Source organism: Uranotaenia lowii, chromosome 3 (assembly GCF_029784155.1).
Source record: "Uranotaenia lowii strain MFRU-FL chromosome 3, ASM2978415v1, whole genome shotgun sequence".
Classification (NCBI taxonomy): domain Eukaryota; kingdom Metazoa; phylum Arthropoda; class Insecta; order Diptera; family Culicidae; genus Uranotaenia; species Uranotaenia lowii.
In genome coordinates this window covers 196,819,902-196,835,477 of record NC_073693.1, presented here as the reverse complement: position 1 = coordinate 196,835,477, position 15,576 = coordinate 196,819,902, and the positions used below count along the sequence as shown (strand labels likewise).

The 15,576-nt window shown below is 41.9% G+C and overlaps 1 protein-coding gene and 1 long non-coding RNA gene across 5 annotated transcripts in view; both read left to right on the top strand.

The window, feature by feature from the left end:
* The window catches only part of LOC129750818 (histone-lysine N-methyltransferase, H3 lysine-79 specific), a 56,238-nt gene extending 52,033 nt beyond the window's left edge, over positions 1-4,205 (top strand). For 2 of the 4 annotated variants that reach the window (XR_008738501.1, XR_008738500.1), the window contains exon 8: positions 1,306-1,444. Coding sequence is in view for 2 of the 4 variants with exons in the window: in XM_055745897.1 (XP_055601872.1) it covers positions 1,306-2,162 (857 nt within the window). In the remaining 2 variants the exon portion in view is untranslated. Of the gene's footprint in view, positions 1-1,305 lie in introns of all 4 variants that reach the window. The other 2 variants (XM_055745897.1, XM_055745898.1) reach the window with 1 other exon arrangement.
* A 2,248-nt stretch (positions 4,206-6,453) lies between these two features.
* Positions 6,454-7,592, top strand: LOC129757669 (uncharacterized). The gene is made up of 5 exons (XR_008739758.1): positions 6,454-6,621; positions 6,682-6,755; positions 6,813-6,885; positions 6,948-7,036; positions 7,098-7,592. It is a non-coding gene; the product is annotated as an uncharacterized LOC129757669 (long non-coding RNA).
* The last annotated feature ends 7,984 nt before the right edge of the window (positions 7,593-15,576 follow it).

Here is a 15,576-nt window from a genome sequence, read left to right as displayed (position 1 = left end):
ATATATTTTAATTATGTTCTTATTCATTGAACATACTACGGGAAATCGGCTAAGTGCCGATTTCAAGTTGTACATTTTTTTGCTGGGAAATGTGATTAAAATACATGAAAATATCGTGAATCGACAGGGCACAGTGCTAAATCAGAAATTAACTTGTTATTGATAGAAAACTAACTTTTTGTTATCCCCGATTAATGCATGTTGTACAAGTTTTAGTAGTTACAATGTAGTGGAATCATCGTGAATAACAAATTTTCTGGTTTTGATATGTGGACTCTAAAATTATTCGTCATGAGAAAAAGCTTATGTATGTTTCCTGCACATTGAGGCTGAAATTTTTCTACAAACATGTGTTCTTCTTTCATTATCAAAAACTAGGTTAATCAGTTTAATCAGGTTTAGTCAGTTAAAGATAAGAACAGTAAATTGTCTATTGTCATTATTGCCCAAGTTTTCTCTAGGGAAACGAAAGTTTGAAATGGCATTTCGTCAAACATAGGCATAAAGTCAAACACAAATAAATTGCCTTTGATCCCATTTCCAAGGGCTGTTAATAATTATTATATTTGAGTTTGTCCTTAATTAATAATAAAAATGATTCAATTGAAGTTTCAAAATCAAAGTGTCATCTACGTTTGTCATTTAAACATTACAGACACGAATGCCGCAGAGATGGTAAAGTGTCTCAAATAAAACAAAAAAAAAAAAAAAATTTAAACATTACCCATATGTTTTACCCGGCTTCTAACATTTTCTCATCAGGGTTTGAGTTTTTTTCTTCTTCTAAAAATGTCTACTGCATGCATGTCTGCGTTAAGAAGATAGATTCTCGAAGAAACAACGCATCGATTTATCAGTAACTGTAGTGATTCTAGCTGTAATAATTAGTGCATTTTTTCGGACTTACACAGTGTTTATTTTTCATAATTTTGCTTTCTATTTGTCAGCATGTTTCTATTTAATGTTAACCTGATAAATAAATGAATGAATGAAGTAGAAAGATATTTGGTGTCGGATGAACGGAGTGTTTTTATTAGTCGATTTTATTTTGGTGGTAGATATTCATTTTCTTAATCAAGATAGTAGTTTCAAAGAAAATATCTGAATAAATTCTATATCCGATTTGTAGCCCGTTCAATTCATTATAGGATCAGAATCATTTATTATACTCATTTCACTACATTACGAATAAATTCATAGAATACATTCAAACAATTTGTGGATTGATGTGGACAAGCGTCACTAATTATGTTTATTATGATTCCTTGTATTTCTTACCTTCCCGCTACCAAAATATAATAACAGACGATGTAGGTGATGATGAATCCAGTTGGCACGATCGTGTTAGTTCCGGATTTGATCGGTTGGTGGCATTTGCCTCGACAGAACTGGATAAAACTAGACGTTCAAATGAAGACGCGCCACCGTCATCCACCAGTTGCACTACCTCTCCGGATTCTGGCATCAACCAAAGCGATCATAGTCGAACCTTCTTGTCTTCATCGTCTTCCTCTTCGCAGTTAGATGTGCCCCCTAGTAGTGCTAGCGCCGGAAGCGGAAGCAGCGCCTCAAGCGGAATGATGAAGCATATAGTACCAATCATCAAGTCCTCACCGGCGGAACCTGTAGAAAGTCCACCACTTTCAGATGTCGGTCTTCCACGCACTCCAAGTCCATCATCTAGCCCTCCGCTAATGTACCATCAAGCAGTGGGGATCAATTCAGTGGTAACTCACAACATGCTGCAACACAACGCTGGTGCCAATTTGAAAATACCGTTAAAATACCAACGCCAGCCTAAGGTGTCTTCGGAAAAACATTACAAGAAAAAGTTTCGCGAGCGAAACTGGGAGGAATATGAGGAAACCCTAAGCGGACGACTTAGTTCAACGGGTAGTGCCGAGCCCATGGATCAAGACTACGGTGAAGGATTCGGTTCTCATTCGGCAAGTGGCGGTTCCATGAGCAATGCACAAATGATAGCCACAGGAAACTCACTAGAAAATGTGCAAAATGTCACCAATGATAACCTTCATCCCCACCAAAAGCACAAATCGGCCAAGTTTCGACCGAAAGGCAAAGATTGGAACTGGGATGATGAACATTCCAACACGTCGTCATCCAGTTCGCACAGACCGCGCTCCGGAAACACGCCGACTTGAACTGCTTTCAATCGGCATACTGGTAATTATTCGTCTCCGATTTTTAATTATTACCAACTGTTAATTTGTTCTTCATTTCAAGTTTAGTTCATTGTTTCTGTTATCACAGTTTTCCTATTCAACCTGACTAGTTCGAAAAATTGCTCAAGATGGCCCATAAAAATGTGACATAAAGTTTAGAAGGAACAAAATCAAATTATGCTGTTTGATGAATTATTTTTGAAGACTGAATCATTAAAAAATTCTAATCCAATATAAACTTTGTCGACCATATTAGTTCGTCACCACGATTTATCAGTTTTCGCATATGTATGTATGATTTTATACCTTCTTAAATAGTCACCTTTACGTGTAGAACATAAACCAAACTCACCGCATTTTCCTGAAAGTGTTCAAAATAATGAAAAGCCATCGTTCCTTTTGTCGATATTTCGAAAACTACCATATTTCTATCTTAATGATGAAAATTAAAAAAAAAAACTGCCATTACTTTTGAAAATGTTTAGATTAGCATTTTTTCATCCAACGAGTTACCGGTAAATTATATAGTTTTTTTTTTGTTAAACAGTCAATATCAATCTTTTTCTTAAAAGCATTTTCAGACTTCGTTTTTTGGCAAAAGTTTCCACTTTCTTTTTTATTAATAACAATATTGAAAACAGTTTAGAAAAATAGAAGTTCTCGTTTTAACATGAAAATATGAATTTACCAAAAATCATAAACAACCCTTGAATCGCTCCTTTTGAAAAAAATTGTTTATTCAAGATTTACCTGAACCTCACTATGTTCTATCCAAACCCCATTTCTCAGTTGGTTGGTGTGATCCTTAAGTTAACTTTTCACGAACATTTGAATGCTCGAAATGTCCATCGCGTAAACAAAATGTGTGAACTTCGTACAAAAATATACCCTTATAAAACGACAATGATGATGTCTTGTGCCAGTTTTAAAGTAGAAACAAAAATCGCTGACACAAGAACGTTTGCAAAATACAGCGTCATAACAGTTTTCAATATCATTTCTATATTCTTGGTTTGAGGCTGATAAAATATGAAATATGCAAAATAATTGCTTTTGTAAATACATTTTCCGAATAAACTTGGTTTTATCACTCAGGAATGGTGTTTTATGATTTTTCAAAATTTATTTTTTACCGTATAAATTCGCTACAATGAACGTAGTGTCAGTTGGTAAAGTTGTTCAAAATATATGGAACAAAAAAAATATCGCAACATAATTTTAAAAAATCCATAGATTGAAAACCCTGCAAATGAAGTAACCGCGTAAGATGATGATAGCTTAAAGGAATAAAATTGCATGGCGGTGAACGCCATAGTTCTAGCAATACGTCGTGTGTTTCACAACGCAAATATGTACAGTTCAGGCCAAAACAGAAATGTAATAACTCTCAAACGTACTTCTAGCGTACTAGTATGTACGCATTAATAAACAAATATGAAGTAATTGTAAAATAACACGTATCTTATTATATTACCATTTAAAAAACAACAAAAAACGAGCTCGCATACAGGAGACGTTTTTCAGTAGAGTTTTAACCTGAAGTATATTCGTATTATACGGATTACATTGAACGAATAACAACACATACAAAACTTCTCTGTTATCGATTAAATAAATAATGTAAGGTTTTGTAGTTAATGTGTAATTTATTGTATAATTTTTGTGAGAATGAAAATAAAATAAAACTAGTTGAACTAATTTATGTAAACAAATTTGCGATTTCATTTTCGTTAGATTAGTGCTGCTAAGTTAATTTATCTTGTTTCAAAGCTTCTAGAAGCAGCTTATAATTGAAATCTATAGTTTATCTAATTACAAACCATCGCAAAATGTATTTCTTAGACATATATAAAACGGAAAATGGAAAACACGACGCACCACACTTGCGATTAAATATAATGAAATAAATTAAATTTAGTTGAATACATTAGAAAATACCAACTAAGTAGCTCCATTTTATGATCGACGACATTTACTGTACTATGACTACACAAAATAAAAACCATTCAGTAATATCGCCAGCATGATGTTCATTTTATTGAGAGTTGTATTTATCACAAATCCCTTTACTGATTCGGTAAATTCGGGCTTCGACAAGGCAATGGACTATCCTGCGGGATATTCAACGTGCCTCTATATTGTGTTATTCGAAGAGCAGTGGGGAAACTAGAGCGAATTAAACTTTGTTCTAGACGGCAGGAAAAGGGTTCGTCCATATTAACTGTTCAATGGTTTTACAATAATGCCAGAAAAAAATTCAAATCCTTCTTTTGTCACTCGGAGTCGGAAAATCACGAGAGAGTCCCCCACGAGAGGATAGTAAAAAATAATGCGAAAAACAGATAAATTGGAATAAATTGCACGAAAGCTTGTATGCATTCTTTGATACATCATGTATCTCTAATATTTTCCATCACCTTCGAAAAATCTTCTTTCACCTTTTGTATTCTTGACTAAATTGAATTTTTCGATAAAAAATCACTTGATTTATTTTGATTGATAGTATGCAATTTTGTTGCATAGAAGCTTTCGTGCAATTTATTCCAATTTATCTGTTTTTGGCATAATTTTTTATATTAAATTACTTCAAAAAAGTAACTCAATTTTGGCTTTGCTGTATCTCGAATCCAGAGGTGAAAAGGGCATACGTTGAACAGCTAGAATCCCGAGCCTCGGAGCTGCCGACAGACGGAACAGTCGAAGAACAGTGGTGTGGAATCAAGAATGCCTTTATCACGACGAGCCATGGTACTCTCGGTAAAGTTTGTGGAAGAAGAAGTGAATGGATGTCGGATGAAACTTGGAGGATGGTCGATGATCGGAGAAAGGCGAAAGTCGGAATTGAGCAGGCATGTACCGGGTCAGCCAAAGCAGCCGCCCGCTTACGATATGCGGAGCTGGAAAAGGCAGTTAAACGAGCTTGTAGACGAGACAAGAGAACCTGGACGAACTCCATAGCCGAAGAGTGAGAAAGAGCCGCCGCCAATGGAGATATCCGATTATTATATATGACATATCTCGCCGCCTTACTAGAGCAAGGACTAACTCAAGAATGCCGCTGAAAGACCAAGCAGGTCAGTTATTGACCGATCGAACAGATCAGCTCAAACGATGGACTGAGCACTTCGAACAACTCTTCCGAGTCACGAATAGCGATGGCCAACAGAACCCGCAGCTTGAAGCGCCAACAGTAAGTCGCATAAATGGCGTCAACTCGGAAGCGCCCTCGCTGGCTGAAATAGAAGCGGCAATCAAAAACATGAAATCCAACAAAGCACCTGGGATCGATTGCATCCCTGCTGAAATGCTGAAAGCCGACCCTGCCCTGTCAGCACAAATGTTGCACCGTCTTTTCGCTGACATCTGGGATACTGCAACATTCCCGGCCGACTGGATGCAGGGTATCCTCGTAAAGGTCCCGAAGAAAGGAGACCTGACAGATTGCGGTAACTGACGAGGCATAACGCTGATCTGTACAACCCTCAAAGTACTCTGCAAAGTGATCCTGAACAGGATCCAGGAGAAAATCGACGCTACACTCCGACGGCAACAAGCTGGATTCCGATCCGGACGATCATGTGTGGACCACATCACAACGCTTCGAATCATACTGGAACAAATCAACGAATTCCAGGACTCTCTTCTGCTGGTGTTCGTTGATTTCGAAAAAGCATTCGACCGACTTAATCATGAAAACATCTGGGCGGCTCTAAGGCGACGAGGGGTCCCAGAGAAACTAGTCCATCTCATCGAAGCACAATACGAGGCATTTTCGTTCAAGGTCTTGCACGATGGTGTCTTGTCCGAACCAATCCCGGTAACTGCTGGAGTGAGACAAGGATGTATCTTATCACCGCTACTTTTCCTCATCGTAATGGATGAGATTCTGACTGGATCGATCGACTGTGCACCGAACCGAGGATTGCCGTGGAATCCTTTAACAATGGAGCAACTGAACGACCTTGACCTGGCTGACGATATTGTTTTGCTCGCCCAAACACAACCGGACATGCAGAGCAAACTCGACGACCTCACCGAAAGTTCCAAGGCAGCAGGTCTCAAAGTCAATGTCGGAAAGACCAAGTCGATGGAGATCAACACAGGAAATCCCTCCACACGCAGAAAAAGAATGGGGCTTGGTGTAGCATTATAATTAAGTTCGTGTAGCTATTTATTTCTGAGTGTGTCCTACCATTAGGGTTATCAAAAACCAAAGAATGAGTGTTTAGAGTTTAGAGTGTATACGTCAAACGCACACACGGGACAAAAACGTAAACAAGGATAAACGAAAAGAAAACAGCATCGTCGAAAACGTTTCAGCAGTTGTGTTCGCCATTGCATTTCGCGATAGTTTCGTCGGCAAAAGCATCCCGTCATTCGTCTGAATCGTGGAACCGGAGCCATCAGAGAACGAGCGCTTTAGCGGTATCGCTTAAAGGTGAGACTAGGCTGAAATTATTTTGAGGAACAGCAAAATACATTGGTATTTACAAAACAGATAGCCAAGGTGTACGGTTCAATCGCGACAACAACATCCAAGTGGATCAAGGAGCAAGCCGAGTAAAACCGAAGGTAAAAACAGAAATATTTCCCCAAATGGTCATTTCAAGCAAGTTGCTTTCACCATAGATCACCGCAGCGTCAAGAGCGAGTAATAGAAGGCGAAAAGAAAAAACGCAGCAACAGCAAACACAACAAAAGGGTGAGTGAACCATTTTATTGATCCATATGCCAACCAGTTCCGTCATGCATAAAACTTTGTAGAGCCCAGTGCGAAGGCCAGCGGCATCCGAGAAGACCATTCGACAGACGGTCGGAACGATAAATTGTGCAGGAAAGACGGCCCCAATCGGGTGAGTGGTTTATTGATTGTGCGGGAGAAAGCAATGCTAATAGGTGGTTCATGATCGACAGGGTCGTTTTTGGAGAACTGAATTCTCTTTTTTCGAGACTCGTTTTTGTGCCATTTCTGGCTTTTTCGAGTCTCGTTTTTGAGAACGGAATTCCCGACGCCGTGAAACTCCAACGATTTGGATCCAGCCGGAAGCAGTCTACGGAGGTGCTCCGGGCAGTGGTGCGTGCCCGTGGAGCCGAGCAACCAGCCAGTGTTGCCAGATATTCCCGTGATCATCAGCTGTGATAAACCTGTGTCGTCCGATAGCTGTGATATGACTGTTGTGCGTTTGGGATGTAAAGTTTGTGAACTATGGTAGGAAACGGGCCCGTGAGTAGTTATTATGTAAGCTAGCTTAAGTTTTTAAAATGTCGTGTGTAAGTAAATAATTATAATTGCTACAGATTTGGGTTTTGAGTGTTTGTGTTTTGGGTAAAAGTTAGCCGAGCAGCACACACTGAAAGTCAGTGGTGCTCAACCTGTTTCATTGGCGCCCAACACAAAAACCCACTAAATTATGCTACCGCAAAAAATTGAAATTTGTCTTGAATTTGTGATTCATGTTTTGAATTCGAGATTAATGTTGTTTTGGTGATTTATGCTTATTTTGTGATTTCGTGGATTTGGTTTTTAATTTTTTTTTTCCAACATTCACATTTTAGATTAATTTTACTATAGATAAGCATATTTTTTAAGTTCAGCATGGATTTCACTCATTTATCAGATGAGGAAGTCTCTTATGAGCTTGCCTTGCGCCATGTAGTCAATGTTGGGCTCACGACGCATAGAGCAAAGGTACTCAAGTTAAAATCCGTGGTTCAGGAGGACACTTTGCGGAATATTCGACACACTAGTGCTAATCATGTCATGACTCCTACGAATAATTTAGAGAGTTGTCAAAGGAATATCGAAATTATTCACCGTCAAATTGGTCCTGCCAAAACAACATCGAATATTTATATTCTCAAAGCTTTGTATTCAAGATTGGCACATTATAAATCGCGATTGGCCATCATTGCGCCACCAGATTTTCTTATGGAAACCTTGTCGTCACTTAGTATTCTAGTAGATATGTTGCTAGCGGATATTGATCTTGTGATAAATCCAGTGCTACCAGTGCAAACAAGTGGAGTGAGTACGGTAAATGAGGAGACTTGTTCGAATGAAGCAGAAGGTGGTCAAAATTCAGCGTTGTCAGCAAGATCGGAGAAAACACCCACTCCACCAGGTTTCCACGTCAGAGAGCCAGAACAGCAGCATCAAGAGAGACCCCAGCAACATCTAAGACAGCCAACAGCTGGAGAGCCTTTCCAGCATCAGCAGCTTCATGCAGTACTGGATCAGCAACGCGAGCAGATAAATACAGAGCTAAAAAATTTTGAAGATTTGAAGCAGCAACAGCAGGAGATCAACCGGTACAGGCAGGCACAGGCAACACAAGTTGTTGCATCGGCATTTCAACAACAACAGCAACTAGATTTGGTGGAGCAACAACAACAATTGATACGGCAGCTGCAAAACAGAAATCAGCAATTAGAGCAGGCAAATCGACTGTTGCAGAGACAAAATAATCGACAACAACAGCAACCATCACACCAAGAGGAAGTAGTTCGTCGCATACCTAAGGGTATTCACAATTGGCCATTCAGATTCCGGGGCCAGCATGATACAACCTCTTTGAATGTTTTTTTGGACAGAGTGGAGGCGTATGCATCTTCAGAGAATGTGGACGAAGGAACTTTACTAGCCAACGTGAAACACCTACTGGAAAAATCGGCTCAAGATTGGTACACCCATGCATTTTTCGAAGGCCGATTGACGTCATGGGAGGAGTTTAAGAGAGAAATACGCAGGGAGTTTCTGCCGAGTAGTTACTCTCAAATTCTTCGCCTGGAAGCCTCTTATCGTTTTCAAGGGCAAAACGAATCGTTTGCAGAGTTTCATCGTGCTATTTCAATGCTGTTTCGCTTCATTACGCCGCCGATGTCAGAGGAGGACAAGATCTTTATTATTAAGAAAAACATGTGTGTAGATTACGCCATCATCGTTGCAGCAGCAAACCCGACAACAGTGAATGAGTTGGTGAGAATATGCTCCAGTTACGACGACACACGCAGGCTATTGAATTGTCAACGCAAAATTCCACTCCCACACAGCAGCTTGCTGGAGCCAAACTTTGCAACCCCGGTTCAACAACAGCGGTCGAATGTCCCACCGACCAATCAACGCTTCAGCCGAGTGAACACAATAGAAGAAGAAGAGCCCACGTTTTCTTCCGATGCAACGCGGCAATCGGAACACGAGGAATTGCAAGCGAAAATCGAGGAACTGGAACAGCAAGTATGTGCTTTCAAGATGCAGCTCAATAAGCAACGAGGAGAAGGAAGACCAATGGGTGTGAGAAGCCAAGAACAGATGAAATCTTTCCAACGACAGCCAGACCAACAGTTTCATCTTCCCCGCAGACAACCAGAACTTCAACAAGCTTCTTCGCAATGGTTAGGAAACCCAGTTGCTCAGACGTACTCTCATGAGACGGTGAGACAAGCATCAAACCCACAGCCGCAACTCTCTGCAAGATCGCAACACTTTCAAGAAGCAATACCGCAAGATAGTCAACGAAACGCTTCGGAGCAGCAGCTCCAACAACACCAAGCAGCCTCGGGAAGTCTATTGAAAGTTTGTTGGAATTGCGACGAGGAAGGCCATCGCTTCACAGACTGTCCGAGACCACAGGCCATATTATTTTGCTATCGCTGCGGTAGAAAGGGCTATTCGCTACGTAGTTGCTTTACTTGTCGCACAGATTCGGGAAACTTGGCAGCGGAGAATCGCCAATAGAGGGAAGCCATTCTTCGTCTCTTGTATATCCCTCAACCATCTTTGATTTCCATTTCCTTCACTCAATCATCATTAACACGGGAGTCGATAATCGACCACACGCAAAAATTAAAATCCATGAAAAAGAATTCACTGCACTTTTGGATAGTGGAGCTACCTGCTCACTGCTAGGAGGAAAAATGACAAGATTAGTTGAAGAACTGAACTTGCCGGAAGAAACTATAAATGGAGGAATTCGTACTGCAGATGGAACAAAACATGCCGTGAAGGGTTTCGTAAGACTGCCTATTGAATACAATAATCGGAAAAGCAATTTACCTCTTTTGATTATACCAAGCATTCCTGATTGTATAATTCTCGGAATGAATTTTTGGGAAAAGTTTGGAGTTAAAGCCATTTGCTGCATGGCCGAACATATAGTTGACAGCAAAAACGACGAACCAATGAAGCAACTGTCGCCTGAAGAGAAAGTGCAACTAGATGCCGTAATATCAAAATTTCCAGTGGCAACAGAAGGGCATTTAGGAAGAACCACTTTATATGTCCACAAGATTGATGTGGGAGGAGCAATACCACGAAAACAACGCTACTACACGATGTCACCATACGTTCTAGATGAAATCAATAAAGAAATTGACAGAATGCTTTCGTTAGATGTTATAGAAGAGGCACAATTCTCTCCGTGGAACAATCCTCTGGTGGCGGTAAAGAAGAAAACCGGGAACTACAGGGTATGCCTGGACGCTCGTTACCTTAATTCTATTATGGTTAATGAAGGGTACCCCATACCGCAGATCTCAGCCATAATCAACAATCTAGGCAATTGCAGTTACATTACTTCAATCGACCTGAAAGATGCGTTCTGGCAGCTACCTCTAGAAAAAAGTTCTCGTCCGCTGACTGCCTTTACTGTACCTCAACGGGGACATTATCAGTTCAAAGTTGTTCCTTTTGGACTATGCACAGCGAGTCAGGCATTATCGAGGGTAATGACACACCTTTTTGCAGATCTGGAACCACAAGTATTTTGTTATCTGGACGATATCATAATATGCTCCCAAACGTTCGAAGAACATCTTCAGTTACTAACCGAGGTATCAAACCGTTTAAAAAGGGCAAATTTGACCATTTCAAAAGAAAAGTCCAAGTTTTGTAGAGCTGAATTAAAATACCTTGGCTTCGTCCTGAACGAGAAAGGATGGAACGTAGATCCAGAGAAAATCAGCTGCATTATAAGTTTTCCAACCCCCACAACAAGAAAAGAACTACAACGTTTCCTTGGCTTAAGCAACTGGTATCGCCGTTTTATTGAGAACTTCTCGGAAATAGCAGCACCGTTAACTGAGCTCACCAAAACTAAGGCAAAATTTAGATGGAACACTGGAGCGGAGCAAGCATTCGAAAAACTAAAAAAAGCCCTTACTTCTGCACCTGTCTTAGCAATGCCAAACTATAACAAGCCGTTTGCGATAGCCTGTGATGCAAGTGATATTGCAATAGGAGCGGTCCTTACGCAGGAGTTCGAGGGACAAGAGCACCCGATTTGTTACTTTTCTCAAAAACTGTCGTCATCGGAACGTAAATATTCGGTAACAGAAAGAGAATGTTTAGCCGTTATTAGAGCCATTGAAAAGTTCAGAGGGTTCATAGAGGGGATTAAGTTCACAGTGTATTGTGATCATGCAGCACTAAGTTATCTTAGGTCCCTGAAGAATCCTACCGCACTCATGAGTCGTTGGCTACTCCGCTTGAACGCGTTTGATTTCAACATCAAATACCGCAAAGGTACAGTGAACGTCGTCCCCGATGCACTATCCAGAATTGTTCCAGATAGCGTTCTTGCAGTAACTACAGAAGCAGATTCCTGGTACACGCGGTTGAAGGAGCAAGTCAAGCAAAAGGCTAGCGATTTTCCGGACTTCAAGCTGATCGACAAAGAATTATACAAAAACTGCAAGTGCAAAGATGAGTTGGGAACGGTTACGCATAGATGGAAGAAAATTGTTCCGAAGAACGAGCGGTTGGATATGATCCGAAGGTTCCATGACTCGACATCGTCAGCGCACTTGGGTCTCATGAAAACTCTCCATAAAATACAGACCTTCTACTACTGGCCTAAGATGGCTGAGGATGTAGCAGCATACATCAGGACATGCGATATTTGTAAGGCGTGCAAAGCATCGAACACTGCGATGATGCCAACCATGGGAGCGGCGAAACCTGCAAGACTTCCTTGGGAATTAATCTCGGTCGATTTTGTCGGCCCCTTAACCAGATCAAAAGCAGGAAACACAGTGATGTTGGTCGTAGTAGACTGGGTGACCAAGTACATAATAGTCCATCCCATGCGCGCGGCAGACTCGGTCAAAATGGTGGATTTTTTGGAAAAGCAGGTATTCCTGAAGTTCTCGAGGCCACGAATCATCTTATCGGACAACGGGAAACAATTTTTGTCGTCAGCGTTTAAAACTCTGTTGGCAAAACACCATATCACACACATGACAACAGCCTACTACTGTCCGATGGTGAACAATGCTGAGCGGGTTAACCGGGTTCTCATAACTTGCATCAGGGCGTTAATCGAAGAAGACCATCGGGACTGGGACGCCAACCTAGCGGCCATCACTGCAGCTATAAATAGCGCTAAACATGAAGTTACGGGAATAAGTCCTCACCATGCAAATTTTGGTAGAGACTTAGTGCTTCACACGGATCTGTACACACAACAGGCAATCAATACACCGAAAGATCCCAAAGTAGCTCAGGAAGTACGTTTGTCATCAATCCGCCGTATACACGAATTCATCCAGCAACGTATTAAAAACAACCACACAAAATCAAAGCAACGATACGACGTCAATAAGAAACCAGCTACATTTCTTGTGGGTGACTTGGTGTGGCGTCGCAACTTCACCCTCTCATCGAAGGCGGACCACATCAATAGAAAATTGGACCCCAAATTTGTTCCGGCGATGGTTAGGAAAATTTTGGGCACCAACCTCTACGAATTGGAAGTTGTCCAATCAGGAAAGCAGGGTCGGTATCATGCCAAAGACATGAAAGCCGACTAATAGGATTCAAGCTATGTAAGCAGTTGCTGACAACACACACACAAAACACGACATTGAGACGGCTGATGGACCTACATACACACATTGAAACCTCGCCTCCAATCCTATCGGACCACAACAACACGTTCCTGACGCCGAACCAGCGTTGAATTGCGCTTGGGATATTGGAATGCCGGAAATCCTGGAAAGTACAGTAGCTCCAAACACCACGTCGCTGCAGTCAAAGGGATTGTCAGGACAACCTCAAAAACCCCGCGGATTATAGTTTTGCGCAGAAGTTGTGCGGAGTAGACATCATGGCGGCCGCTACTACCATATCGACTCTCTGCCGCAAACTACCGATACCGCCATGTTCCAGCTATGACACAGACGAACCACCGTCTGTGTACCACTACGCTCAAGGCGCTTAAAACACCGTTAGCCGATCGGGAGAAATCGTGCCACCATCGAGGGCAGTTAGCAGAGTCGTCGATCGCTATCTCCTCGAAACATCACAGCTATGAAGACAGGCTAGGCCTGTGAACGACTGCGCTATCGCCGAAAACACCGTGGCCGAGCGGGACAAATCGAGCCATCGTCAAGCGCAGCGAGCAACAAAACCTATCTTTACCTCCTCGCTTGACGACTATTTAGCTATGTCCATAACCATGGGGAATCAACAATGAAGGACGATCTTCATCAAAATACGCACTGCGGAAACCTACATACAGAACGCCTAACATGACACTTAACCGGATTCGAGCAACTGAGAGCGTCTCCGCAGAATGGGTGAGGCCTGCCCGTCGCGGGAATACGCTAATATCGCTGCCAAACATCTCAACGAGAGTCAACGCAGCACGGAGACTTAAGACAACGTAGGAGAAATCCGGAAGCAGAAGGTGGAGGCAGAAGCAACTGGGACAGGCTCCTCAATAAAAGGAGGTCAAAATTCGGACAACACATTCCATAGTACCAATCAAGTCCACTACGGCGACACTTCGCCAAGCATCGTCGTTGAGTCGCAACGGTGCACAGTTGTGAACTCATCGGCCACCGATTTCGACAACAATGTGCCACCATATGCCTTTTGCAGGCAAGCCGTTAGTCAGGGCGAGAGAAACTGACCGTGTTCATGCATGTAGCAAACACGCCGTTACTGGGACGTGACAAACCAGCAAAACGCTTCTTGGAGCGTATAACCGTTAGTCAGGGCGAGAGAAACTGACCGTGGAAAGGTCTTGCGCCGCCACGCCGTTACTGGACCGTGACAAACCAGCCAATACCCGAAACCCAAACAAACCGTTTGCCGATCGGGATAAATCGAGCCTCGGTGAATAACAAATCACGACTTAAACACCAGCAAACCAGCTATGAGCTACACCAGCTACCAAGAGAACCCCTCCACCAAAACACAGTCATGGAACCAAACAACGAACCGCACTTAACTGGAATGGTGTCGCTAGCATACTAAGTGAAGCCAGTGTCGAACAATATGCTGAACTTATCATAACTTTAAGGAAAGTGGCATAAACGGGGTCGCCAAGAAAACCCTCCATTCAAAAGCAACGCGATTTGGAGGCGCGGTAAAACCTCCATTCGGGCTCTTGGCGATCAGGGAATTAAATTCTCCCTTTCCACGGATTTGCTGCTTCTCCTTCCTTACTTTTATCACCATAGTTTTAACCTCTTTTTTTTTAATTTTTTAATTTGTTCAATGTTTTGTGTTTTTGAGCAAATGTTTTAAGTTAAGCTACTGTGTTGTGTTCGTAACCGTAGCGGAGGCGGGAATTTAGAAGCTGGTATAGGAACGATTCAGAGACACTTTGCCAAGACTCGTTGGCGTTCGGTCAAATCTTCCAGAAATCGCTGGAGTTAAGTATTGGATTTGTGGCTTTAGAATTTTGATCTGGCAAGCATAGTCGCGGCTTGCAGAGTACCGTGGTTGCCTTAGGGTGACCAGACCGACGTCTCTGATCGTTGCCTAGAAAGAGGTTTTTGAATTTTTCATGAATCGGCTATCTCCGATTCATGAAAAATTCTTCCGTTGCGGTAGTGTATGTAGCATTATAATTAAGTTCGTGTAGCTATTTATTTCTGAGTGTGTCCTACCATTAGGGTTATCAAAAACCAAAGAATGAGTGTTTAGAGTTTAGAGTGTATACGTCAAACGCACACGCGGGACAAAAACGTAAACAAGGATAAACGAAAAGAAAACAGCATCGTCGAAAACGTTTCAGCAGTTGTGTTCGCCATTGCATTTCGCGATAGTTTCGTCGGCAAAAGTATCCCGTCATTCGTCTGAATCGTGGAAACGGAGCCTGTTCCGGATCGTCTCAAGCTAAGTTCAGTGGACTGTATTAAACACTGACGATCGAAACAGAACACTTATGCCGTTTTCGTTTATCTCCACTCGCGCGGGCAAAACTTTTTCTGAATAAACAAACAGATTCGTTACCCGGGACGATGCAAATATATGGTTGCTATACTCACCCTTATGCTTACCCCCAACACTGACAACTTTTACGGGGCGCAACCGCCTGCTTGAGGTTCAAATCTCGGGCAAAACTAGTGGACTTCTGAATTACTAACCGAACATAATAACAGCAGT